This window comes from Podarcis muralis, chromosome 1 (genome assembly GCF_964188315.1).
Source record: "Podarcis muralis chromosome 1, rPodMur119.hap1.1, whole genome shotgun sequence".
Taxonomy (NCBI): domain Eukaryota; kingdom Metazoa; phylum Chordata; class Lepidosauria; order Squamata; family Lacertidae; genus Podarcis; species Podarcis muralis.
Genome location: NC_135655.1, coordinates 114,500,473 through 114,527,808, shown reverse-complemented (window position 1 = coordinate 114,527,808; position 27,336 = coordinate 114,500,473). Strand labels below are relative to the sequence as shown.

General features: G+C 46.5%; 1 protein-coding gene and 1 long non-coding RNA gene across 9 annotated transcripts in view; one reads left to right on the top strand and one right to left on the bottom strand.

Annotated features, from left to right (window-relative positions):
* The window catches only part of HOXD3 (homeobox D3), a 92,335-nt gene extending 79,572 nt beyond the window's left edge, over positions 1-12,763 (top strand). For all 8 annotated transcript variants that reach the window (XM_077916760.1, XM_077916734.1, XM_028748930.2 and 5 more), the window contains 2 exons: positions 5,739-6,372; positions 9,869-12,763. In XM_077916760.1, coding sequence (XP_077772886.1) covers positions 5,817-6,372; positions 9,869-10,617 — 1,305 coding nt within the window. In that variant the 5' untranslated portion in view covers positions 5,739-5,816 and the 3' untranslated portion in view covers positions 10,618-12,763. The remainder of the gene's footprint in view (positions 1-5,738; positions 6,373-9,868) is intronic.
* Positions 7,939-9,919, bottom strand: LOC114606571 (uncharacterized). Its single transcript, XR_003708909.2, has 2 exons — positions 8,458-9,919; positions 7,939-8,260 (listed from the first exon to the last, which is right to left on the bottom strand). It is a non-coding gene; the product is annotated as an uncharacterized LOC114606571 (long non-coding RNA).
* Positions 12,764-27,336: the final 14,573 nt, after the last annotated feature.

Sequence of the window (27,336 nt, the reverse complement as noted above, 5' to 3'; positions counted from 1 at the left end):
TAGTAGAGGACTTGCTTCGTATGAATATGCGGGTTGGGGATCCGATCGAACGCAATTGTCAGCGCCCGGGAACTTGTCAGAAGCGGAGTTGGGGGCTCTTCTGCGGCACGTGGTGTTTTGTGCGTGGTGGTGGGGTGTGTGTGTGTGAGAGAGAGAGGGGTGTGTGAAAGGGGGTAGGTAGTTGCTGAGACTCTCATTCTCCGCCCCCACGCCCCGTAGTCAGTTTGATTTGGAGAGATTATTCCTCGCAGTGGATTGAGAGTAGTAGTAAGGGAACAATGGGATCCATTACTCTGCCTAATAGCACAACGGTTCAGACAAGGTGAACCTCTCTAGATGCTTGCAAAAGGAAATTCGAAACACGGGCACGGATATTTTGTGGCTTCCTTGGGCTCGGGAGCGAATTCTGCTCCCTGCTCTGCCTCCCACGCAGCTTGTAAACAGCTCGGGCCAAACCACTAAGTGCTTGGGTGTTACCTACGAAAAGAACCCCATTGCTTTTAGCCTATGACATCCTGGCAAAAGCAAAACGTGCCATTAGGGTTGTTGTTGTTGTTGTTTTAAAAGAGAGAGGGGAAGGAAAGAAAATAAGGAAAGAGGGAGAAAATGTGTGTGCGCGCGCGTGTGTAGATCTAAAAAGATGAGCCACCAAACAGTAGAGCATTGTCCATGTGATTTATGGCCCTTTGCCTCCTTGTTAGGTTCAAGCAGAGTTCACAAGCAGTTGGTATTTCAGAAAAGAAATAAAGCTCCTCAGTTTTGCAGCAAGATTCTCTCTGAAGGCTCCGTGCGCTATTTGGGAGAAACCTGGTTTTGGTGAATGAAGCAGGAGGCAGCGAGAGGGTGCTGGGTTGGAATAAACAAAAACAATTCAGAGCAGACTACCAGTGAATTTGTAAATGGCTGAGGGTTGAACTTTCTGATTGTAGATGATCATTCGTGAATAAATAAGTGATTCAACGTTATTAGATACATGGAAGGAAATCATGTAACTCCTTATTGGTCTTTCTTCATCTTTGTTAAAAATAAAAAACCCGTATCCTTCTTGTATTTCATGGCATTTTGCAACAAACCGTGTGTGTTTATAGATATAAATTTCTTCCAGTGCTTGAGGATAATACTTCATGCATCTGAAGAAGGGGACTTCAAGACCAAGAAAGCTTATGCCACAATAAATGTGTCAGCCTGAAAAGTCCCACGAGACTTTGATGTTTTTGTTGTAACAGACTAACACTGCTACCCCTTCTAGAAGTGCTCACTATATTTTAGATTTCTGAAGGAGGTGGAATGGATATATGCAATATGTCCTAAATTGTATTTTATTTAAAGTTGCCTTTTTAAAAAAATCACCACTCTTAGGCTGAAATTAATACTGCCTTACCTAGGAACCATTTATCATTTATCCTAAAAAGGTCTTTCCTCTGAGCGGACATGTATAGGATTACACTGTAAGGAACCTAGCTGAAAGAACCAAAATGTGTCCAAACCAACCAACCCACCCAACTATTGTTCTCCAATTTAAAATGCAGGCACCTGGAATGTTTTGTAGGTTAAAGTAAGGGTAGTAGATTATGACAAAGATGAGAAAACATAGTAATTAGGAATGTTTTATGATAATTATGTTGTGTGATAAATTAAGTTGTAGCTATGACATCCATAAATGATTATTGGGGAGTCAGAAAACATATAAGGTGAAAAGAAAGATATCCTATAAATACAAACAATGCAAAACTGTTTGGGGGAGGCTGGTAGTGACAGACATCAGCTTGTCTGGTATCATTATCAGAACACTACATTTTGTGATCATAAGCTGATTTATTCGGATGTAAACATCCAGATTCACGAGCACTCAGTCAGCTCCCACAGAGATTTTAATTTCATAGGATTATTTGGGGACCAAAAATGCAGGGGTTGAAAGCTGTAACCACACAATTAAATAATTGGAAATTGTGCCTTCAGGCTCAAAGGCTTATGAATTGCATCCTTTAGCAAACTTGCTTGAGGGGTAGCGTTTCAGACAGCATTTGGAGCTGACAACTACTTGCTGGTGGTGATCTTAAAAGATGCAATTCAGTGCATACTTTAACTGTTAGGGGAAAGTCCCATACAAACTCAGTAGAGATTCTAAGTAAAACAGGGATGGGATTGGACTGTTCACCACTTACTTGTGAATAAATTTAATTTGAATTAATTCAGTCTTATCTCTGAGGAATGCATTTATAAGTGATGTGCTAGGAACCCAATGATCACTGATTGCAAATGACACTTTTCATCTTTGGAAATTAGGAGTTTCAGAAAATATTTCCTAGACATCTCAGTTCTGAGCACAGATGTAAATTCAACTGACTGGCCTATTAAAAATATACTGTATGCTTCATACACGGCATCCAAACGATACACTGATAAGCAATTATCTATTTATCTATTGAATTCTGCTCCTAAAAGCTTGGGTCTCCATACATTCCCCAATCCATTTTATCTCCAGAATTTCCCTATAGTTTAGTTTGAGATATAGTGGCTGGCCCAAGTTACCCAGGGTGCTTCTGGGTTTAATGGAGAAAGGAACCCAAGTTTTTCCAGTCTAAGCACATAACTCTGAGCACCGCACACATATTTTTATATTTTGGGCCACAGATATGTCTAAGCACACTCATCAGAATCTAGAAAATAAGGGGGGGGGTTTCCCATAATTGAAGAACAATCCCTTCTTCCAACACCCACAAAATGCAGGTTTTATATACAGCTAATAGTGGAGATCTAATGCTACATGATACAATAATAAGGGATTTCCCCAACCAGGAATCTTTCCTGCATGGTAATAAACAAACAAGAGACCCTTGCAGCGAAAAACCCTGCCCTGGAAATCACTTCTCTCTACTTTAGATAGCTTTTGCGTCAAAACAATCTGCAAGAAACCTTAGTTGAAATATCTCTAAAGACTAGGAGCTAAGGTAGCTGACCTATGTATTTCTTCTTTATATTGCAAATGAAAGTTATTGAATGCCCTTAGTTACACTTTAACTTCGTAGAAATCTTCCCAGGAAAAACAAAGCAAAACACCAAGAGACAGGATTTACAATAGAGATGGAATTTTCTCTGGTTTTTCAGGTTCCAGTTCTGGTTCAATCCATCATGTCACTCCTGGCTCACAAATAGTCGCGCGCATGCGTGACTTGAGGAAAAAATAAAACCCCAAGGGTGGGGGAGTGAAGAGACAAAAAAGGAACAACAACAAAATGTTGGTTAATATTTATACCAAAATGGCAAAGGGATAGAATGTAGAGCCCATAAAAAATGCCTCCGGGAAAATAAAGAGATATATAATAATATGGTAGAAGAAAATAATATTGTAGAAGTGTTTGGTTTTCGAGCACCGTAAAAAAATATAAATGCAAAAGCAGTAAGAATTTGAAAGCTAGAAATGAAATCACTTGAACAAACTTATTTTTGTAACAGCTGATCCAAGGTAATTTAGCACGCCAAGCTAAATGATAATTCTTCCTTCTTTGCAAAATACCTGTTCCTTTAAAAAACAAACATCCACACCCATTACATTAGGAATAACATCAGTTTATTGTAATACTAAAATAAAGTTATGGAAAGCCCTCCTTTAACACTCTGTTTTTGGGAAATCAGGGGCAAACATTTCACTCCTCCTCACCCTAGCTGGACAAAGGGAACATTGTACAGAAGGATCTATGCCTTCCTATCTCTTCAGAGACCCGTTTATCCATTACTGTATTCGGCTTGGTTTGGGCATCTCCTTTAGTTGTAGAGTCACCCACCCCCTACACTGTTAGTTGGAGGCCGGTACAATTGATTTCAGAGTTGTACACTTCCAGCTGCCTGTGCTCTCCATCGAGGTGCAAGAGTTCAAAACCCATGCCACTGTGGTATAATGGCTCTGGACCACTCATTTTTTTACACCCGATTCTCGAAACCTATACCTGGAAGAGAAGAAAACCATTGATTCCAATGGATCGTGCACCCCGGTTAACTGTGTTTAAGAGCGGGGTGCATTGCTAATTGTTCTGGAATGCGCTCTTGAGAGAGCGAAGGGAAAAATGGTTGGTTGTATGTAAGCGAGGCCAATGGTGAAATGCACTATACTGTATTAGAGAGCGTGCAAAAACCGTCCGTGGGAATTGGCAGGAGAGGGCACCCAGTTACTTTCTTGCTAGGGGACAGGGAGGAGCAGTGATGAGGGAGAGGGGGAGTCATATGATAGTCTGGGCTGGGCAGGATTTCCGACAAGGGACCAAGCGGAAGAGGCGATGCAAGGATACTGTATGAGGGTTGTTTACCACGTGGTGCATGTGTGAAAGAAACCGTGGGGGATGGGGACTGTGTGCAGGGAAGACATATAAAGGCTACCGTTCTGTGCAGAGTTATGCTACTTCCTGCCACAACAAAATGCTTTTCTAGGGCGCTACGCTAGAGCCGAACCACCCTTCAGAACCCTGGAAACAGGGATGCCAACTTGAATAAAATATGGGGAGGGGGTCGCAGGTAAACCCCGACCCACATAATTGATCACAAGACATGGCGCGCATACACTGTTTAAATGACAATGTTTATCAACTTTGGGAGGAGGGTTGACTCCCTCAAATATTTCATTGGGGGGGCTGAAGGGAGCTCCTCGGCCCCTAGGAGTTGATTCCTATAGACCCTTACTGGCAGAACGGGTACGAAGATCGTGTGTATGCATGTGTGCGACAAAAGCAACTTTCCCCTGTGTTGGGGAGATCGCTCGAATCTCAGAACACAGCTGGACCACTGTTTCTGTGAGCATTATAAATAAGTTTGCACCTGTTCCGAGACAGCACCATGTGACTGCCTTCGCAGAGCCCTCTGGTTTTGCCCGTTTTGTGCACGCTTGAGAAGGGGCGAGGGGATGCACGGATTGCCTCTGGATTCCATCCAAGTGTACACGTGTGTGATTTTCATGGCGCGGTCAAGAGTTCCACACGATCAGAACGTGCCCGAGCCTGTGCGCTTGGCCCTAGTATAGATCATGAATGTATGAAGAGAATCTATAATGGTTCCCGGTTTGTGGAATGCTTCTCCCAGGGAGATTCGCCTGGTGCCTTCATTACATATTTTGAGGCGCCAGGCTAAAACGCTCCTCTTCAACCAGGCCCTTGGCTGATTAATATTCCACAGCCTTTTAAATATGTCTATGGAAAGGCGGAGTTATCGTTTTGATGTCTTGGTTTAAATATTTACACGCATTTTATCTTGTATTTTATTCTGTGAGCCGCCCCGAGATCTTGCAGGAGGGCAGTGTATTAATTTGATTAATAAACAATTAATAAGACTGGTGAGAGGCGTGCCAAATGAGGCCACGGAAGTGTTTTATGAGGTAGCCTTGTGAACATATGACGGGCATGTGTTTGTGCGTGTGGTGTGAAGGTGAAATCGGAACAGTTTGTGTGGTGTGTGATGGCGAAACTGGAAAGGAGTGTCAGAAGGTGAAATTGGAATGGAGTGTCTGTGTGTGTCGTGAAGGTGAATTTGGAATGGGAAATGTGTGTGAAGGTGAAACTGCAACGGTGTGCGTGTTTGTATAAGAGGGCAGCTGTTCCTGAGCCCTTTGCCCCCCTAGGTAGTTGCCAACGTGTGAAGAAACCACTTCCCGCTTTCCCCTCAGGCGCGCGCCCTCCCCGCTCCCTCACTGACGGTTGTCTCGTTTCTCTCTTGTCTCTGCGACCCGCCCCCATCCCGCTTCTCTCTTCCAGGTGGCTTCTGGGGCAGCGACTGGCCGAGGCCCGCGGCGCGAGGGAGGCCAGGCCGCGTGACGGGGTGGGCGGCGGCCCATGTTATTTGAGCGGGCTGCCGAGGCCTTGGCGACGGCGGAGCCCACCATGCAGAAGGCCGCCTACTACGACAACGCGGGCCTCTTCGGGGCCTACGGCGGCTACAGCAAAGCGGACGCCTACGGCTACCCGCCGGGCCCTCCTCAGCCCTACGCCCAGCCCGCCCTGGACACCGACTACCCAGGCTCGGCCTGCTCGCTCCAAGGAGCCGCCGCCGCCGCCATCCGGGCGCCTCCGGCCCACAAGAGCGCCGAGCTGAGCGGCAGCTGCATGCGCCCCGCCGGAGGCGCCCAGGGAGGCCCTCAGCAGCCGGGCCTAGCCGAGCAACAGCAGCAGCAGCAGCAGCAACCGCCGCCTCAGCAACAGGCTCCGCCCCCCGCGTTGCCGTCGCCCTCGCCGCCCAGCAGCAACCCCGCCCACTCGGTTCCCGCCAAAAAGGGCAAAGGCGGGGCCAACGCCTCGGGCGGCTCGGCGGCCACTATTAGCAAGCAGATCTTCCCCTGGATGAAGGAGTCCCGCCAGAACTCCAAGCAGAAGAGCAGCTGCGCCCCCGCAGGTACCCAGTCGAGCTCCACCTCCTGGGGAGCAGCAAGGCCCTGTGTGCCCTTCGAGGGGGTTTCCCTTGGTTGCTCCAGTCTAGACACACCGCGAATCAGAGAGCAAGAGGCAGGAAAGAGAGAGCAGCAGCAGCAGCAGGAGGAGGAGGAGTCCTGCCAAGCGAGCTTTGCATGCGGAAGGTCGCAGGTTCAATTCCTGAGTGCCTCGCTCCGCGAGGCTATGCAGAGCCGCTGCCAATCAGGGTTTAGGCAATGTCAGGGGTGCCCACTTGAATAAAGTATTGGAGCGGGAGGGGGGAGACACACAGGTAAGCCCCACCCTGCATAATCATTCACAAGATGTGGTGCGCACACACACCATTGGAATGGCAATGTCCATCAACTTGTGGAGGCAGCCCCTTGGAGTTTTTATGGCCGTTAGGAGTTTGCTCTTATAGACAATGCTGTGAAGTGGATTGACCCCAGTGGTCTGGGTTTGGGTTGGATGGACCCAACTGGTCACCTGTAGAGCTCAGGGCAGTTCACAAGCTAAAAACAACGTAAAAGCACAAAATACATCAAAAAACCCTGAAAACAGTAACAAAAAAAGCCAAGCCTGGATAGTTCAGTTGGTGTGATCATGGTGCTGACAATGCCAAGGTTGCAAGTTCAATCTGTATATCGGACAGTTGCATATTCCTGCATTGCAGGGATCATCACTGACCACTGGTCATCCCTGGTCTTCCTCATTAGGGATGATGGCTGGAGACCCAAGTTTGGGAAACCCTGGCCTAGATGATTCTCAGGGTGCCTTCCAACTCTATGGGTCTATGAATCAAATCCCCTTCCCCTCCACCAGCACAGCAAAGGCCCATCTAGTCCAGTATGCTGCATCCTGCAGTGTCTAACCAATGACAATGGGAAGCCTCCAAGCAGCACAGAGCAGCAAGAGCCTTCTTTCGCCACCTCACCCAATAATTGGCAAACTGTTCCTGAACTTGGAGGTGGTGCAGAACCTTCATGGCTAGCAGTCATTAATATGGGTGTACCCAGTCCCCCTTTTTAACTCCCCAATATTGAAGGTAGGAGACCCATCTAGAACATCAGAGACCAGGCTGTGACGTTTATCTGACTCCCAGCCCTGCAAGATACAAGTGAGTTGGAGACATCTTGCTGGTCTTTGGGAGAGCCATGTAGATGGAATGACTTGTCTTGGCAACATTTATTTCCTCCCCCCTCCAGCTGTCATTTGAACGTTCAGCCAGAGGGCGAATTCTGTGCGACTTCAAAGCCTACATTGATGATTTCATATAGAAATAGCACCAGCCTAAAGATTTCCTCCTTTAATATTGCCCTTCCCTTGCCCCTTCTCATAGAGGTTAGTTACCCAAGTGCATTTAAGGGGTAAAGTCTCATTTAAATAGATGGGAATTGGTTTTCAGTAAGGGTTTTAGTCTGGGGTAGGAAGAGGAAAATCAAATAAAAGTGCAAGGGCGGGGAATGGAATTTGAGAACCTCCCGCTCTTTTGTGATTTCAAAGTTTAGGCTCGCAAGGATCCCCACTGCAAAATGCGTTACTAGGAGTCTTATTTTAAGAGGTGTCTTTTTTATTGGAAGTGTCATTTGTTTAAGAACTTTAAAAATGGCTGAACATAAGAAATATCCAAAAAGTGTACAAAATGCAAATGCAATAAAACACAATAAAAAATGAAAATCGATACAACATACAATATCACCAATTTGCATTCCGAGTGTCCAGCTTTCTTCTGGCACATGCAGTCACCCACAGACCATAGAGCTTCCTTCTTCCCACAATTCCCCCCATTTTGCAATTTATCCATGGTGCTTTGCATCAGATTCCACGACAACCCTTCTTTTTCAGAAGTTGATCTGGGGAATCTATAAAGCCTGTAATGATGCAAAAGCTATCGTTACCCAAAAGGGAGGGGGGAAACAATGAACCAATAAATCCCCATCTTTCTTCTAGCAGGCCGGTCTCTTCTCCAGATCCAGAGTGGACCGACCAACCTCCCTCTGTCCCTCCCTCTGTCCCTCCCTGCCTCTGTCCCTTACTTACTTACTTACTTACTTACTTACTTACTTACTTAGCGTTTAGACCGCTCTTCATTCTAAAAAAACGACAGAGCGATTTACAATAAGCGCGATAAAGCAATAAAAGTATCAAATCAGTTATAACTCCATCACAAATAAACAGTAGCGGTTCATCACCTTCTGTCCCCAAGCGTGTGTGGCCTGCTTTTGGCGACTCTGTCCTCTGAAACCATCTTGGTGGTGACAAGGTGCACACCCAAGCATTCCTCCCCTTATTTGGCATGCAGAAAGTTTACAGACTGTCTAAACCCGAGCAGTGTCAAAGGTGCGTACAAAATGCAAACACGCAGTCTAACAAAACGTGTGTTTATTATGCAGACACGCTGACGCGGTCGCAGATCCAACCACTGCGACCTTCTCCCTTGTCTTGAAATGGCTGCTGCCAACTTTCCTGGGGAAGGGGAGCGTAGAGAGTTGTAAACCCGGGTTCTTCCCCACCCCCCGCGCGCCCGGCGCTCTTCCTATGGGATCCCCCACTTCTGCTGTCTTGCTAGTTAGAGCACCGCCTCGGAGCTAATAAACGCGCCTGATTTCCTCTTGTTAGCTGTACCAGAGGCGGCGGCGGCGGCGGCTCCTATTGTCTTCCAAGTTTGGAGGCCTGGGCCCTGCTCCTATTTGGGAGCAGCCAAGAGAACCTTCCTGGGCTCTGTCAGGGATCGATCGATTCTTCCAATTAAGTTAGATGATTTACAACTCTCTCATCTGGAACTGTAACTTTCCTAACCCTCTGAGAACCCCGGAGTTGGGAGATCGAACCCCATTCTCATTGTAGACACTGGGCGACGGAGGGAGGGAGTGATGTCCGCAGCTGAAAACCTCGGCTGTAGCACCTCCCGTCTCAAGAAAATAAAATAAAATCCAATGAAATCGAAGGATTTGGGGAAAGTGTCGTTTGGATCACCCTGTCCCTAAATCACGCCTCTCCCGTGCGGATACGAGGCAGCGACCCTCGCTAATTAATGGCAATTGTGCACGGGGAAGACATATCCCGGTCCTTTTCCCGTCCTGTTTCAGTTCGCTTTGAATGTCCAGATTTAACACTTTGGGGAAAGTGTGGAATGGTGGGGTGTGGGTGGGTTAGAATTTCAGGAGGAGAGGGACCTTCAGGAAAAAGAAGACCGTGAACAGCTAAAGATGTTCCACAAATAGAGGATAATACCAATTCGGGCAGGTCTCCCGCAGTGTGGGAACTGCGTGATAATAGCGATTTGTGCGCCTCTTTCGCTCCGCGCCCCACAAAATTGGCACCTAGTCCTCTGCTGCCCCAGAGTGCCAAAGCATTTCCCGTCCCTCCCCCGTCCCTCCCTCCCCCGGCCGCTGCAATGTTAATACTCTCAGGCTTTGTAAATTAGCCAGCCAGCCAGCCAACCTCCTCTCTTTCTTCTTTCTCTCCTTTTTGGACAGGAGAGAACTGCGAGGACAAAAGCCCCCCGGGTCCCGCTTCCAAGCGGGTCCGCACCGCCTATACCAGCGCGCAGTTAGTGGAGCTGGAGAAGGAGTTCCACTTCAACCGCTATCTGTGCCGCCCTCGCCGGGTGGAGATGGCCAACCTGCTGAACCTGACGGAGCGCCAGATCAAAATCTGGTTCCAGAACCGGAGGATGAAGTACAAAAAAGACCAAAAAGCGAAAGGAATTATGCACTCCCCGGTAGGGCAGTCCCCAGACCGGAGCCCGCCTTTGAGCGGGCCCAACCATGTAGGATACTCCAGCCAGCTGCCCACCGTCAACAGCTTGAGCTACGACGCCCCGTCGCCGACGTCCTTTGCCAAATCCCAGCAAAACATGTACGGGCTGGCGGCTTACACGGCGCCTCTCAGCAGCTGCTTGCCCCAGCAGAAGAGATACCCAGGCGCCGAGTACGACCATCACGCCATGCAAAGCAACGGCGGCTTCGCCAACCCCAATTTGCAGGGCAGCCCCGTCTATGTCGGAGGGAACTTCGTTGATTCCATGCCAGCCTCCGGCCCCATGTTCAACATCGGCCACCTCTCCCATCCTTCATCTGCCAGCGTGGACTACAGCTGCGCTGCTCAGATCCCAGGCAACCATCACCATGGACCTTGTGACCCCCATCCCACGTACACAGATCTCACTTCTCACCACACATCTCAGGGAAGGCTTCAGGAGGCGCCCAAACTGACGCATCTGTAGTAGACTGGAACGCGTTCAGAAAGAAAGAGAGAGAGAGGAAGAGAGAAAGAGAAAGCGAGAGAGAGAGAGAGAGATTGAAATGCATTCGCGTTTAAATTACCTCACTTTGCCCCTGACGTTGCAGTATTACTTTGAGTATTACAGTGGGTTTTTTTGTGTGTCCCCGGTAGAAGCTACCTATTTCTTGTTTTCGTTGGCGACCGAGTCCATGAAAATTATTTCCGCCCCATCCCCCACCCCTCGCTGTCCTCTTAAATGTTTTAGCCGTTTAAAAGCATGGCAGTGCAATATCCTTAACAAAAATAAATAAATCTCAACATTCCCTCAAGGGAGTAATAATTGGTAACGATGTACTGGAAGGTAAGTTGTAGAAATCCATTAGAACTCCACGAAAGTGAATCCTGATGAGGCGTTTACAACATTTGGGACCAAAACGGAGACTTATTTCGAGAGTTATAATTTATAAGATTTTTTTTTCTCCAGTAATGTGAAAGATTGCTTTGGACTTAAATAAGATGTATTTATTATTTTAAGAGGAACTCTTTTTTTTTTTTTTTGTATCATTGATTATTTAATCCTGGTCTTCAATGTATTTATGTGGATATTTGTAGAGTTTCTTCACACCCCCTTTCCCCCTTAACTTGGGAAGATTGATTCAGGTCTTTGGTGACTATACATTTTCACCTATTTAGTATATTTGGTCTGAAATAGAAAGAGTAGTTTTGAACAGTTGTAACAGTGGCTGGTGTTTGTAGTTTATGTAAGGACTAAGCAAATTGTAAGTCATAGATTAATACAAAAACTGAAACATTACACAAAAGAGCCGATACATTTTTTTATTTTAATATATATCTATCTATATATATCACATGTTTATTTATTTCAGATTGTTTGGTATGGTTTTACTTAGCATTAAAAGCTACCTTATATCTCATATATTGTTATATTCTGCTATATAGTGGCCAGTTGACTGTTTGGTCTTTGACCAACTTCTGCATACATAAATTGGTTCCTTCCTATCTGTTGCACACACCATTTCATCTGGTTGCTTGCTGTTTATAATTTTAAAGTCTAAAATATGCAACACCTTCAGACTGACATTTAGGAGCAATATAATACTGTTGATGTAATTAGGATTTTCTTAGCAATTCAGGCTAAAACTGTTGTTTCAGTTATTTTTTTTTTTTACTATTATTATTATTTATATGATATGATATTTATGCTAACCATAAATCAATTTTGTACAAGTCACTGGAAACGCAAACTTACTTTTGCTGAACAGGGAGGGGAGGGAAGACGAAGAAGAAGAAGAGGAGGAGGAGGAGGAGGAGGAAGAAGAAGAAGAAGAAGAAGAAGAAGAAGAAGAAGAAGAAGAAGAAGAAGAAGAAGAAACTTTGAATGAAATATTGACAATCAAGTATCTACAAAGGAAAGACTGCGGTAGGGTTTAGGAGACGAAGTCCTTCTGAAATGCTCAGAATGGCTTTCGAGATAGGAAATTAGGTCTATCAATATTTAATATAGTCTTCTGTAGCAGACATTGGTACAATCCTTGTGTAAACTAATGTTTCTGCCCCAAGCCTAGAAGGGACAGGAAACACAAACATCCTCCCCCCACCCCACTCTTCCTCTTTATTTGTATGTTGCATTTAATCTCTTACTGGGTTTTATAAAGCTTTTCTCAACATGAAAGTGGCATTAGGTACACGTTAGAAGCGATACATGCCCATTAATTCAGAAGGAAGCATCCCTTATCGCTTTAAAAAGCACTCAGTTAAGATTCAGATCTTTTGAAGTCCCACAGAACAGTAGCAAAACCTCACTTTTCAGTTTGACTAATAATGCAGCTCCGTCTCTCCACGTCCTATGATGGCAACAACTGCAATTCTTTTTGTGTGTGAGAGGTTTTTACTCCTACATTTGTGTCTGTCTAGACAACGAGGATGGATATGGATATATATAGTATAACATATGTATATATATATATATAATATTCACCTCGTTATCTTTTTTTAAAAATACCATGTTGTTAACTGAGAGAAGAGGGGGGAATGTATCGTTTTGTTAAATCTCACTTTTACCCAAGTGTTGTAGATCTGTAAACAAAACAGAATAAACAGCTTCAAATGAAGAAATATTTTAACCACTTCCAGATCTAAAGTGGCTTTCTATGGCAGTTTCTGTTTCTTCCAGCATTTAAAAAAAATAAATAAATCACAATACAATACAATAACTAATAATACGCACAACTGGTGAGCTGCTACAACAACAACAAAATGATTTTCTAATATGTCTTCCAGGGAATTCCCGGCAACTGAATTGATAAATAAATAGTGCATGTAGATTTTATTTTTATGTTCTTCATGTGAGGGCATATTTCACATAGTACTATAAATCAAAACAATGCACAAAGAGTCCAACCCTGTGGGCCCTTTATGGTCTAGTGTGTCACTCAGAAGGCATCCGCTGAGTCTGCGGGACTGGGAGGCCCAACGTGTTATCCACAGCTTAATGTTTTATGGGCTCGACTTCAAATGGTGCCTTAGCTGGCTTGCATTAGTATTCCCTCTTAAAGTCAAGTAAAGGGGACACGATAATTTATAAGCATCGCTGGGAGGGATTATAAACTAACACACACACACACACACACACACACAGTTCTGTACATACGTAGAAAAATTGGGATAGCCTTTCTCAAAATATTCATAGCACTCAACTGGCACCCTCTCAATGGGGATTTGAACAGACTGTGCTATACATATATACATTATAGCCTTCCTAAGTGAGTCTCGAAATTATACATTTCAGGGGTTGTGTAGGAGTATATTGTTAGAATTGGCATAGGCCTCCCTTTAAAGCGTAATCCAATTACTGGACAGCGACGTCTCCCCTTGGCTCTATTTCTGGCTTCCCCCCTTGACTCAGGAGGCCAGCCCCGCAGGAATACGCCGAGGCTAAGCAAATTACTTGGCCAGAAAGCACCGTTGATTAAATTGGCGCTTACTTCCAAGTAAACAGCTGTGGGATCCGTGCCCGAGAGCGAGAGAGAGAGAGATGGAGGAGAGGAGGGACTCTTCATAGAAGTCAATGGCAACTCTCCCACGGATTTTAATGGCTCTGCTTTAAGCTCAAAGACGTTTCTGGCACAACATCCCTTTGGGTTTCGCGCGCATTTCGGATCGTCATAAATGATATACAACCCGTTTCCACACCTAACATAAATCTTGCTCCGTTTAGCTTCCTGAATTGCTGGGGTGTTATCTGAATCAAATACAATGTGCTGTAAGTGGGTCCAAGAATATTTCTCTCCTCCCCCGGCACACCTTTTACAAAGAGTCAACAGTCCTTCTCCCCAGGAGCATCTAAGCCCATGTCTTTTCAAGAACAAGAGGAGGAAGGTTGCGGGGACTTGCCTTTAAATGTAACTCATCTTCATTTTAGCTGCGCCAGATTCCTGGCCCACGCCAAGAATGTGCTTTTGGAGGACGCCAACATTACCCCCCTCCCATTTTTCCAATGGTTAAGGTGAAAAGAAAGAAAAACAGGGACTAGGCTACCCTAACAAACTCCCTTCTCCCTTCTTAAGGGGAATCAAAGTCTAAATTTTGCCCTTGATTTTATTGCGTGGCGCGCCTTCGCTTTTAATTTAGACTTACCCACTGCATCCCAAAGTGGTAAATTCGATTGTGGCTTATTGTGGTATTGCATGTGGGGAGAAAGAGGCTATGGCGACAAGGGAAGATCCGCGTGGGTGTGAATGTGTGCGCGAGAGAGCCTGAGAATCAGAGGTACAGCCCCACCCCCACCCCCAGTTCTCTCTTTAGGGGGGCGATCCTAAGAGAGCTTTCCGGAAAGTAATATTGGGTGAAGTCAGCTGGGTTGACTTCTAAGTGAACTTGCTTAGCACCGGCCCCATAAGTCACCAAGTCACATAAGTCACACCATTTGTTTTCCTCTTCATTCCCTTCAGAACGGCATCCACCCCCACCCTCCTTAACTAGGCATTCCTACTCAGAAATAAGTATCATTTCGTGGTACTTACTCCCGGGTAAGAAGCGGGTATGGGACTGAACCTAATGTTTTGACACCCAAGGAGCAGCCAACGCGGATCCGTAGTAGCCTCATGCCCGTCGATTCGGAGGCGATTCGAGGGCTCCGGCTGTTCTAAACAGGGGAGGGAGGCAGAGCGAGGAGCAAACATTTAGACTAGATTTAGCTCCCCATTTTTATTCGCAGGTATCAGCCCCTCGGAATGGGAGGAGAGGGGCCTTCAGTCCGTTCCCTGATCTTCCTCCTGTGCTTTGATGGGCTTTGATACTCCCACACTTAGGTAAAGAAACGAGGCGCTGCATCTTTCCCGGGTCTCCTTCCTCATTGGCTTGGAGTAAACCCTGTAGCTAAGCAACGTCCGTCGGATAGGACACCACTCGACGGGGTCAGTGGGGGATACGCTTTGCTGAAGCTATTTGCAAGGCGGCGTGGATGATACAGCAGCCTACCCGCCGCATAGGGGCTGCTCGCCTGCCTGCCTGCCTTCTCTCGTTGGCTCCTTCCCCCTCCCCTCCCTCTCTCCCTCTCCAACTGTAACAGAGCTGTGTGCAAACAAAGGGGCCTGGTAGCCATTTTTGCACAGGAATAATAATGCAGAGGTCGCCAACGGAACAAAGCAAAGAGGCGCCTCTTTGGTTTAGAAGGCCCGCTTGCAAGGCACAAAAGCGCGCACGGTTTATTTGCCGCGTAGCATTTAGACGTTAGACTGGGAGGCCTCCCTTTGTGGTATGGAGGATCTTTAAAATATAGAAATACAAGAAAGGAGCCGCCGGTGAAAATAACTTAAAACATACATAAGGCAGCTCTTCCTTCTCTTTGCCCTCCAGAAGATAGTGCGCACTACAGGGTTGAAGTAGCCAAGACGCGACCAGAATAGAGTCTTAGGCTCCAATCCTATATACTGTACATGCTTACTCCTGAGTCTAAGCGTGCATTGTCCTGTTCACACTGTTCTAGCAGTAAGCCGCATTGAACCCTGTGAGTATACATGCATAGATCGTGTATTTCGTGCCTTTGTGTACTTACTCGAGAGTAAGGGTTCCTGAACTCAGTAGGTCTTAATTCTGAGTGTACATGCCTAGGTTTGGGCTCTACAAAGCATTTCAGATACTTGCCAAGGCTGATTAGTACTCCTTTCTGATTCATGGAAGGCTGCACTCCGGCGAACGCTTCCTTAGGATCAAGTCCTATTGAACTCCGCTAGGCTTCCTTCCTTGTCAAATACACAGGATCCGCCGATCCGGCTTGAGTAGCACCTAACTAGCATGAAACCCAAGAGGAGGAGGAGTGTTGGAGAGGACCCTGCCTTTCGTATGTTTCTTCTTCCCAATGTCTTTTGGATCGGGTGGGTGTGAATGAGGACGTTAAAATCCCTTAAAACAGGCGTTCTATTACTGGGTACAATCCAGTCAAATTTAAGCCCTCTTCCCCCTTTGGTTTCAGGTAAATCGAGGCTGTCCTATCCTGTCCTATACATGTTTAGTCAGAAGCAAGCCCCCTGTTTTCACTGGGGCTTACTCCCAAGTAAATGTGCGTGTTAAGTCCCATTCAACATAGCAGGATAAACAGGTACAGGGGTCGGGCTGCAGAGGAAGATAGCTGGATATTTCTTCGATTTCTAGCATAATAAATTATTTGCAGCGGAATCTTATGCATGTTTACTCGAGGAGTAAGTGGCAGCGTGTTCAGTTAGGAAGGCTGAATGATCGAGACGCAGATCAAGCCATCCATTTATGAACGAAGGTGTATATAAGCCTTTCTGGAATTTCACAACAATTGCAATGCTAACCGAATGTGCGGCTTTATTTGCTGCCATTTGTAAAATAGCTCTGCTTAAATAGACCCTGCAGCGTCTCCTCAGCTTTTCCAGAATTTATTCAGCTAGTCACGTGGCCGAACTCTTGGAAAGAAAGGCGGTTTGAGAAATGAGCCTTTTAAAACACGCTCCGATCCACCGCGGAGATAAACTGAAGTATCGCCGTGTCATTTAAGATGATTGACATCGCGATCCAAAATCTGGAAGTCAGTTTTACTAAAATCCAGGGGATATACGTCAAAGCAAAGTTGGCTTGGATCGGAATATCACTCACTGGACTCAGGGCTAGTTCGAAGTTCGCTAGTTCGCAGCCAGGCAACTTTGGGAAAATATTAGTGACATATAATGGGGTTTTGACAGGAGTCTTCATACTTTTCATTACCGAACCAAATTCCTTATTTGCAGCTAAAAGCGGTTTTCTGTAAAGGGTTCACAAGGGTGTTTACACCAGTAATATTATTTCTAAACGCTGTCTTGATTAACACTGGGAATAATAATCAGTTGCATGCAAATGACCACTGGTCCATCTGCAGATTAAATGTGGACTCCTTTCTGGAATTTTTTTCCACGTGCAAGTGCTGTGAGGGTAGTTCTCAGCTTTCTAATAAATCTCTTGATGCTGCCCCGGCAATAAAAATAAACAGGCAAGGAAACAAATCATAACGTTTCTATTGATTCAAAATACAAGTGACATATATCACCCCCAATTCACGTTTAAGACAACGTCCCCAGTAATTAATGCCCCTCCGTGGTCCTTTAATCAGTAGAAACATCTATATTCATTAAATTCCCTTCTCAAAATAGCACTTATTTTGAGGCATTAGGACACATGTGCACTAGATGCGGTTAGGAGACACCCATATTTTTAATTTTTTTAAAAAACAACAACACCGCAATTATGTAGAAGGATGTTTCACTAGAATTGGTGGAACCTAAGTACAGTGGTACCTCGGGTTAAGTACTTAATTCGTTCCGGAAGTCCGTTCTTAACCTGAAACTGTTCTTAACCTGAAGCACCACTTTAGCTAATGGGGCCTCCTGCTGCTAGGTTGGCAGGCGCTGGGACCGAACAACGGGAGTGCACCCCCTGTGGGGATTTGAACCGCCGACCATGCGATCGGCAAGTCCTAGGCGCTGAGGTTTGAATCTGTTAGGACCAACCAAAACGTCACGACATGGTGAGCTATAGAGAAAGCGGCTCACTTGAACTCAGGAGGTTGTATCCAATGTTAAAGGTAAAGGGACCCCTGACCATTAGGTCCAGTCGTGACCGACTTTAGGGTTGTGGCGCTCATATCGCTTTACAGGCCGAGGGAGCCAGCGTACAGCTTCCGGGTCATGTGGCCAGCATGACTAAGCCGCTTCTGGCGAACCAGAGCAGCGCACGGAAACGTCGTTTACCTTCCCGCGGGAGCGATACCTATTTATCTACTTGCACTTTGACGTGCTTTTGAACTGCTAGGTTGGCAGGAGCAGGGACCGAGCAAGGGGAGCTCACCCCGCCGCGGGGATTCGAACCATGGCTAACCTGAGTTTATTTCAGTGGGTCTGCTCTGTGTCGAAGTTACTTGACTTCCACTCAGGCACAGAATATGGGTGCCAAAGTGCCCCCCCCCCGCTGGATCCCATCCAGAAGTGTGTTTCGAAATGGTGGGGGCGGGGAACTGATATCACCCATCCTGAGCACATTCCTTGGAAGTTAAGTCCCACTGGTGGCACTGACAGGGGCCTGTGTTCAGGTCGGAGTCAACCTCAATCGCCTAGTCCAGACTTCCAGTGCTAACCCCCACCCCACCCCCTTTGCCCTCGCCCGTCTCTCTGCTGTGTGCACGGTCTCTAGCTTGCCAGCTGCCTTCTATTCTTTTCTGTCCTGGAAAGTCCGTGGAGCTAAGCTGGGCCGCTGGGGATTTTTGGCACGGGCTAGGAGATTGCAGGAGGGAAGGGCCCGGCACATTCGAGCAAATGGGGAGAAAATAACAAGAGAAAATAAATGCCAAGTCATTTAGCACAATAGTTGTTTTTTTAATTTTTTTAAAATCATCTTGGAAGGAAGGCTGCCTTTGCCAAAGACTCTTTGAACTGCGTTCATTTGGGCTGTGCCAGAGAGCTTCAGTCAAAGCTGAAAGGGCTGGATGTGTAAATACTTGTAACCCTTCCTATAAAGTTATTTACGTAGGCGGAGCGGGGGGAGGAAAGAGTCTAATTGCGCGAGCGCGTATTTAAATCCTCCAAGTGAATGATTTATTTCTAAGCGGGGCTTCTTCGCTAATGAGGAATGCGAGGCATTTTATTTGTTTCCATTTTCCGCGCAGAGGTAAAACTTTCCCTAGGCTGCACCACTTCAGGTTGCAGATGGGGTTTGTTTTGTTTTATTCCCGCACTCTTTTGAATGCATGCTTGAAGAATGCCTCCTCCCCGGTGTGGTAGAAGACAAACCTTAGCTGTTAGATTTTAGCGTTCCATTCTGCAGAACGCTACCACGCAAGACCACGTTACGCGCCGCTCCAGCCTTCGCGCTTATACAGTGGTACCTCGGGTTACATACGCTTCAGGTTACAGACTCCACTAACCCAGAAGTAGTACCTCGGGTTAAGACCTTTGCTTCAGGATGAGAACAGAAATCGTGCTCCAGCTGCACGGCAGCAGCAGGAGGCCCCATTAGCTAAAGTGGTGCTTCAGGTTAAGAACAGTTCCAGGTTAAGAACGGACCTCTGGAACGAATTAAGTACTTAACCCGAGGTACCACTGTACTAGGAAGCAAGTTCCACTGTCATATGTTGAATTATTAGCACGGTGCCCACCCAGGTGCATAGGAACCAACTCCTAGGGGCTGAGGTACCTTCGGGGCCCCCAAGAAATATTTGAGGGTGGCCGCCCCCAAAGTTGATGGAAGTCGCCATTCAAATAGGGCGCGAGCGTCTTGTGATCGATGATGCGGGGCGGGGCTTACCTGCCCCTCCCCCATATTTTATTCAAGTTGGCACCTCTGCCCGGGTGTACTCTCAATCAGGGTGGTAAAAAGATGGATTCCATCACCTCCTCATCCGTCCTTTCAGCCAATCATTGGGGCCTCGTCACGTGGGGATTCCGTCCTGGACTCCTGTGGGCATGCAGTGGTGGTGATTAATGAGCGCAGAGAGGACCATTGTCTAGTGCTTTGGGTGGGGCAAAGCCATCGGTGCCAAGATGCCTTTGATCGGGGCACCACAACACCACTTAATGTCAGGAGATGGAAATCCACCCATCCGGTCCCAATCCGGATCAACTACGTCAGGCATGTCCAAAGTCCGTTTCGGGGGCCTAATCCGGCCCGCTGGTCGGTTTAATCCGGCCCCTGTGGCAGTTTATTTGCTGGGGTAAAATCCTTTAAAAAACCCTCAACAACTTTGGTTGGCCATTCACTTCATCAAATCTGACCCTCTGTGAAAAAAGTTTGGACACCACTGAGGTACATAGACTAGGCAAAACTCTCTCTTTTTTGCCAATTATTTTTTATTGATTTTCCATTTTTTAACCCAGTTATACAAATTATACATTTCCCCCCCAAAATTAATACAATTAATGCAAAACAGAGTCAGCTTGCTATACGAACCAAAAGAGCTCCGGATCCCAGATCCATTCATTAAAAACCCTGCCGTGCTGGTCTGTGGTGTGGCAGAAGGAGAAGAAGAGGCTACAGTACTGTGCAGAGAAGAAATAAAGGCTACTGCCTTGGGCAGAGTTAGGCTACTTCACTGGTCTTCCGCGCTTCCTGCTACAACTAATTTCTTTTCTAGAGCGCTACGCTAGAACGTTGTGGCAGAACTACCCTTCTGACCCTTGGAAGCAGCGGTGCCAACTTGAATAAAATATTGGGGGGGGGGGGTCCCTCAGGTAAGCCCCGCCCCACATAATCAATCACATGACATGGGGCGCACACAGCATTTGAATGGCAGTGTCCATCAACTTTTGGGGAGAGGAGAACCCCTCAAATATTTTAGGGGGGGCAAAGGGACCTCGGCCCTTGCGAGTTGGCTTCTGTGCTTGGAAAGCAGATTTATTGTGGCACACAAAATTTATGCCACAATAAACCGGTTCAGGCTGCTTTTTCTTATATACAGCAGTCCATGATTAGGGTGGCAGTTGCAGTCGCCTCATCCAAACCACACTGGCAGAAACATTGCAGCTTGAGAAAAGGAAGCCCCCGACGTCTTTCACCAGGCTCCGTTTTGCCTTCCAAGGCGCAGAAACCAGCCTTCTTCCAAAAACCAAACAACCTCCCCTAACCACACACAGCACAATGGTTTAAAAAATAAATAAATCAAGAAGGTTCTGGCTTGGAATGGCAAACCTTTGCCAGCAACAACACCAGGCCAGGCGCACTCTTGGAAAGAGTCTCCTCCTCGCGCAATCCCAGAGCTCCGGAGCCTGAAACCGAACAATAGCGCGCAAGAGTGCGGGGTTGGGGGGGTATATTCGCTCTTTCCACTCTCGCTTCACTGCGTGGCCCGAGACGAGTTGGCGGAGCCTCTTTGTGCGACCACGTGGCAGGCACTGCGCTCATTCATTAACCCAGCGCCGCCACTGGAAAGGCGCGAGAGCTTGGCCAGGTCTCCGCTACTTTGGGGGCCTCAGCTACTTTCATCAGGAGAGAGACTGAATGGTAAGTTGATCGCCAGCAAGAAACAAATCTCTTCTTTGGTTATTACCAAGGGAAGTCGCGTTTCCCAGTGGGGAAGGAAGGAGGGCTGTGTGTTCTTCCTTACTGCTGGGAGCAGGGCAGTCGCGGTGAGACAGGAGGGCCAACGGGGCGGATTAAAAAAAAAATTTTTTTTTTAGTTCTATGAAGAGTTCATCAATCACTCCGTGTGTGCGCTTCTCACTCGACAGCAGCCCCTCCTCCTCCCCCCGCTCGCGTCCGGGGCCAGATGGGATTCAGCCAGAAATCAAGGCCAGGAAGAGCAAGGGGGAAACGGACGCGCCGTCTAATATGCACCTACTAATCTCTTGACTGGGACGCGGGTGGCTGTGGGTTAAACCACAGAGCCTAAGACTTGCCGATCAGAAGGTCGGTGGTTCGAATCCCCCGATGGGGTGAGCGCCCGTTGTTTGGTCCCAGCTCCTGCCCACCTAGCACGTCAAAGTGCAAGTAGATAAATAGGTACCACTGCGGCGGGAAGGTAAACGGCGTTTCCGTGCGCTGCTCTGGTTCGCCAGAAGCGGCTTGGTCATGCTGGCCACATGACCCGGAAGCTGCACGCCGGCTCCCTCGGCCAATAAAGCGAGATGAGCGCTGCAACCCCAGAGTCGGTCACGACTGGACCTATTGGTCAGGGGTCCCTTTACCTTTAATCTCTTGACTCCTGGGCTGCCAGCAGGGAGCAGCGAAGGTGCAACCGGATTCTTCTGCTAACACAGTAAGATGTAAGCGGGGCGGGATGGTGGGTGGTTTTGAAAAAAGGGGAGAAATCTCAGACTTAGTCAAGCCACCCAGGGAACTTTCCACCACTGTAAACTGCAAACCCGGGACCGGACAGCTTCTCAGGACTTGCTGAGTAGGGAGAAAACATACTGAACGTAACCTCCAAGGAGATCTCTTCCTTGGACACACAACCTGTGCGTGTGTGGCCATGGACATAGTCAGGATTCTTGTTCGGGGTTGTGGGGTGCAGCTTGGCTATGCCCATGCATGTGGCATAGCCCGCTTGGTTTCGGCAAAGGTCTGGATTTTCATGAAGAGTTGGGCTTCCCGAAACCATCGTGAGGCTCACCAGACTAAGAGGAGGAAGTGGCTTGGCTGTTCTACCCCACAGCCTACAGTCCGCAGGCCAACAGGAGAACCAACAGTTCTGGTGAACATGAGAGTTGCAGTACCTTGGTTCGTACACTGGGAGCGCTAGAGACTCTGCCCTCCTTTCCTGCCTCTTCCTTTCCCAAAGTTAGAACTCTCAGCTGAATAAAGGATTTATTGGTTTCATGATCCACACTTCCATCTTTTCTAGGAAGAATGTGGTTTCAGGGTACTTCTGTTTGGTATAAAAAGGCACATCTGGCTCCACTAAGCCCCGAAGAAGAAACACCCTAAGCTTTGTCACCACCCGATTTACTCCAAATACCTCTTTCTTACACATATAATTATTGATTAACTTGCCCCACCTTTCTTCCAGGGAGATCAAGGCAGTGTGTGTGGTTCTTCCCCTCCCTCCATTTTATCCTCACAACAACCGTATGAGGTAGGGTAGACTCAAGGTCATCCACTGAACTTTATGGATGAGCAGGGATTTTTGAGCACTGGCGCTGTGGGTTAAACCACAGAGCCTAGGACTTGCCAATCAGAAGGTCGGCGGTTCAAATCCCCGCGACGGGGTGAGCTCCCGTTGTTTAGTCCCAGTTCCTGCCAACCTAGCAGTTCGAAAGCACGTCAAAGTGCAAGTAGATAAATAGGTACCACTGCGGCGGGAAGGTAAACGGCGTTTCCGTGCGCTGCTCTGGTTCGCCAGAAGCGGCTTAGTCATGCTGGCCACATGACCCAGAAACTGTACGCCGGCTCCCTCGGCCAATAAAGCGAGATGAGCGCCACAACCCCAGAGTCGGTCACGGCTGGAGTTCATGGTCAGGGGTCCCTTTACCTATACCTTTACTCTCAAGTCCTAGTCTGTCCCTCTAACCACTATACCACTCCTCCCTTAAATCCTAATACCACACGAAGTACAGCTTCAACTAATAGTTGATATGAAATGTAGTGTCATTTCAAGTCTGAAAGGCTTTCTCCCCATTCAAGGATTTCCAATACATGTCAACAAAATCCACGTGCGAAGAAACAAAATAAAAATAGGCTTTTTGCCTATCATTGATTAAAATGCCTATGAATATGCTTTTTCCAGAGAGACGTGACATAAATTTTGCCCGCTCACCTTTCCAAAAAGTTGTATCACTTTAGGTGTTCAGCCCAACCCACAGCCTCCCACCATATGAAAAATAAACAAATACAGAACTATTCTAAATGTTTGGCAGCATCACAATCCCTAAACCTTATTCCATTAAACCCCGCTAACAGAAATTGGGAATTAAGAAGAAAATATTAACCATGACCTTTCCTTCTAATTTACATTGTAAGTTATCTCGCATTTCCTTTTGCATTTCAAAAATGGAGTTTTGAATAATGAAGCCTTACACACACAAATCTTGGCGTGAGTCCCAATGAATACAAGTAGACAGGCATAGGATAACATTTTAGGTTGCAGTCCTAGGCAGAATTGCTAGGGAGCAGTGGCGTAGCGTGGGGGGTGCAGGGGGGGCCAGCCGCACCGGGCGCAACATCTGGGGTTAGGGCAAATCCACAGGTTAGGGGGCACAAATCCACAGGTTAGGGGGCGCAAATCCACAGGTTAGGGGGCGCAAATTACTTGCCTTGCCCCGGGTGCTGACAACCCACGCTACGCCACTGCTAGGGAGTAAGAACCATTGAACTGAGTGAGATTTCCTTCTAGGGAAACATGCTTCTAACGTTGCAGTCTTCTAATAAGTCAATGGTCGAATGGAAATATAATGGAATGCAGTTAACTAACAGATTTGTTGGTTAAAAAGGCACTTGGTTAATAGGCCTGTTCCTTTTCTTGTTGCCCATCCAAACTGTACAGGGATAAGGGGAATGTATGTTACTGAAGTCCTTAATTTGCTGCACCAGCATGTGTGTGCTTATGGTGGGGTTTGCCAACTGCTGACTCAGTATAATGGGTGCCAAATGTGTCATTATAACAACAGCATATGAACTGATAGAACACATGCTCAGAACTGGAGCATTAGCATTACTAAAGATTTCTCTGAACTCTGAAACACTCAGGATTTTGAAAAGGAGGGAAGGAAGAGATCTTAAGTCACGTGTTTTTTTAACACACACACTTTTTTAATGAAAACACCTATCTTCTCAGACATGTTTTTAAGGAGGATGTGTACGAAGTTCTGCAAAATCAGACATGGGTCATGATCCTGAACATGTTTACACAGCCGTCCTACTGAGCTGAGTGAGACTTCCCAATAAGCCTGAAAAATAATCATTTTATGAAATCAGCTTTATGTCCTGAGGCATGGTTGGCTGTGAGTCCTGTAAGGTCTGCTCCCTGCCTTGCTGGCCTTTTTCCCTGGGAGGGTGGAGCCCTGACTGACTCCAGCTACAAAGCTGAAGCTACTGACATGGCCAGAAACCATATTGGCTGTGAGTCCTGGAAGACCTGCTCTCTGCCTTGCTGGCCTTTTCCCACCTTCCTGGGAAGGTGGGGCCCTGACTGACTCCAACTACAAAAGCTGCTGAACAGACTTGTGTTGTGGCATTGTTTACGGTGCATTGTCGAGTTTTATTGTTATTGTTATTAATATTAATGCTTGTGTCTTTATTTTTAGATCTTCTTATAATATATGTGGAAAATGTTTCAATTTGGTTGTATGGAAATATTTGCAAATAAATAAAATGCATTAAAAAGTGGCTTAGTTTTAATTGATGTAGCAAACATTTCCTCCTATTTCTGACATCCTTTTAAGTTTTCACAATGATGCCTAAAAACAACAGGTTCCCAAAGATGCCATTCAGATTCCCATGAAGCTGATGCTAGAGAAACACTAGTAAAATTTCAAAAGGCCACGGTAGGGTAAATTTTAGTAGGACCAACATTCATGTTTCAAGGAAATGAGCAAATTTTTGAATTATCCAGAATGAATCAAGCCTAAGACCAATGATTCGCATAAAGGTTTTGCTTTATTTATATTATAGGGGCATATACTTCAGTCTGCAGCCACATTGGAATGTGAGGTGCCCAAAGCGGTTTAAATAATAAACCAGTAAAGCAACCAAGACAACAATAGGAGCGCTCTCTCTCTCTCTCTCTCTCTCTCTCTCTCTCTCTCTCTCTCTCTCTCTCCCCAAATCAATTAAATACAAAAGGCTATTTTTGCACACCACCACAATCTCCAAGTGGTGTGAAATTCCAGGGTTCACGTTTCCTTTTGGGAATGAGGCACAACAGAGACTGTGGTGTCTTTATGATATATGGTTTACTTACACATAAATACAACCTGAGCCTATGATGGAAGGATTCACAGCATTAACAGCCCAAAGATTGTCCTGCTTCTCCCAGAGCTGGCAGCCTTGGATTCAAGCAGAAATCACCCATGGCTCTCTATCTGCCTTTCCAGCCTGAAGCTCCCCCACATCACAGCAAGCTCTGCCCTCAAACTAAGAGCTGCAGGAGGAACCCCCACTCATTTTCCACCTGCCCCAGAGCCCCATTTCCTTTGTTCTCTTAATGACTCATCTCCCAGGTGATCGCCTGAATGCGGGAAGCTATCTGGCTTGATTAGCTTCTAACATTTACTGGATCCAGAAGTTTAGAGGGGTCAGGCACCGCTGAACTTCTAACACAATTATAAATATTTAAAGCTGAAATCCTATACACTCTTATGCACTTTTTTGGTAAGTCCCAGTGAATAAAATTTACTCCTGGGAAGATATTTAAAGGATTTATGCAACAGCAGTAAACATACACACATTCCTACCTGCTTCTTGGAATCTTCTGTCAGTCTCATGAATGGTAGTGGGAACTGCCACACCTTTCCATATTGTCACAAGTGTGGGTCCCCCTGATTGTATCATATACTGTCTGTCTCCTACTGCAGCCCTCCTCCACAATATCAGGCAGTGCCAGATTTATGTATAAGCTAAACAAGCTAAACAAGCTATTCTTGGGAGAAAAGAAATGACAAAACTAGACAGCATCTTAAAAAGAAGAGACATCACCTTGCCAACAAACGCCCGTATAGTTAAAGTTATGGTTTTCCCAGTAGTGATGTATGGAAGTGAGAGCTGGACCATAAAGAAGGCTAATCGCCGAAGAATTGATGCTTTTGAATTATGGTGCTGGAGGAGACTCTTGAGAGTCCCATGGACTGCAAGAAGATCAATCTGATCCATTCTTAAGGAAATCAGCTCTGAGTGCTCACTGGAAGGACAGATCCTGCAGCTGAGACTCCAATACTTTGGCCACCTCATGAGAAGAGAAGACTCCCTGGAAAAGACCCTGATGTTGGGAAAGATGAGGGGCACAAGGAGAAGGGGGTGACAGAGGACGAGATGGTTGGACAGTGTTCTCGAAGCTACCAGCATGAGTTTGACCAAACTGCGGGAGGCAGTGGAAGACAGGAGTGCCTGGCGTGCTCTGGTCCATGGGGTCACGAAGAGTCGGACACGACTAAATGACTAAACAACAACAAAACAAGCTATAGCTTAGGGCCCCAATCTCTTGGGGGCTCCGAAAAAAATTAAAGGGCTGGCCCAATACATTCTGGCACCTGCTGAGGTGAACCACAAAATGGTGCCCAGCGAAGAAGGGGTGAGTGAAGATCTACATCAGGAACAAGGGGTGGAGGTGGAGAAAGATCTGCATTGGGACCTGCTTCTCCTGTGGACCCTGCTGCCTGAGGCAGGCGCCTCACCTGGCCTCATGGGTGGGCAGGCTCTGGATGTGCCTTTGCACTTTCAGGATGCAAACCTATGCAAAGGCCGCCGAATGCAATGGGGTCTTCTTCTAAGTAAACTTGTGAAGGATCAGACTGAGCACTGGACTGCACAATGGAGAAACTGTCTTTTTGTAGAAGGACACTCACACTGGTGACTCAGATGTTGTGCACAATGCAGCTGTTGTTACTGAAATTATGTTTTGTTTTGGAAACTTACTTTCCCACACTTTTTATAGGACAAAAAAAGGCTTTCCACCCTATCTAGCCCCATCTCCTTTTTCTAGTTCCATATTAGTTAGTTCTCTATTATTATATTAGTTCTCTATTATGATATAGAGGCTGGATAGCTCAGTTGGTTAGAGCAT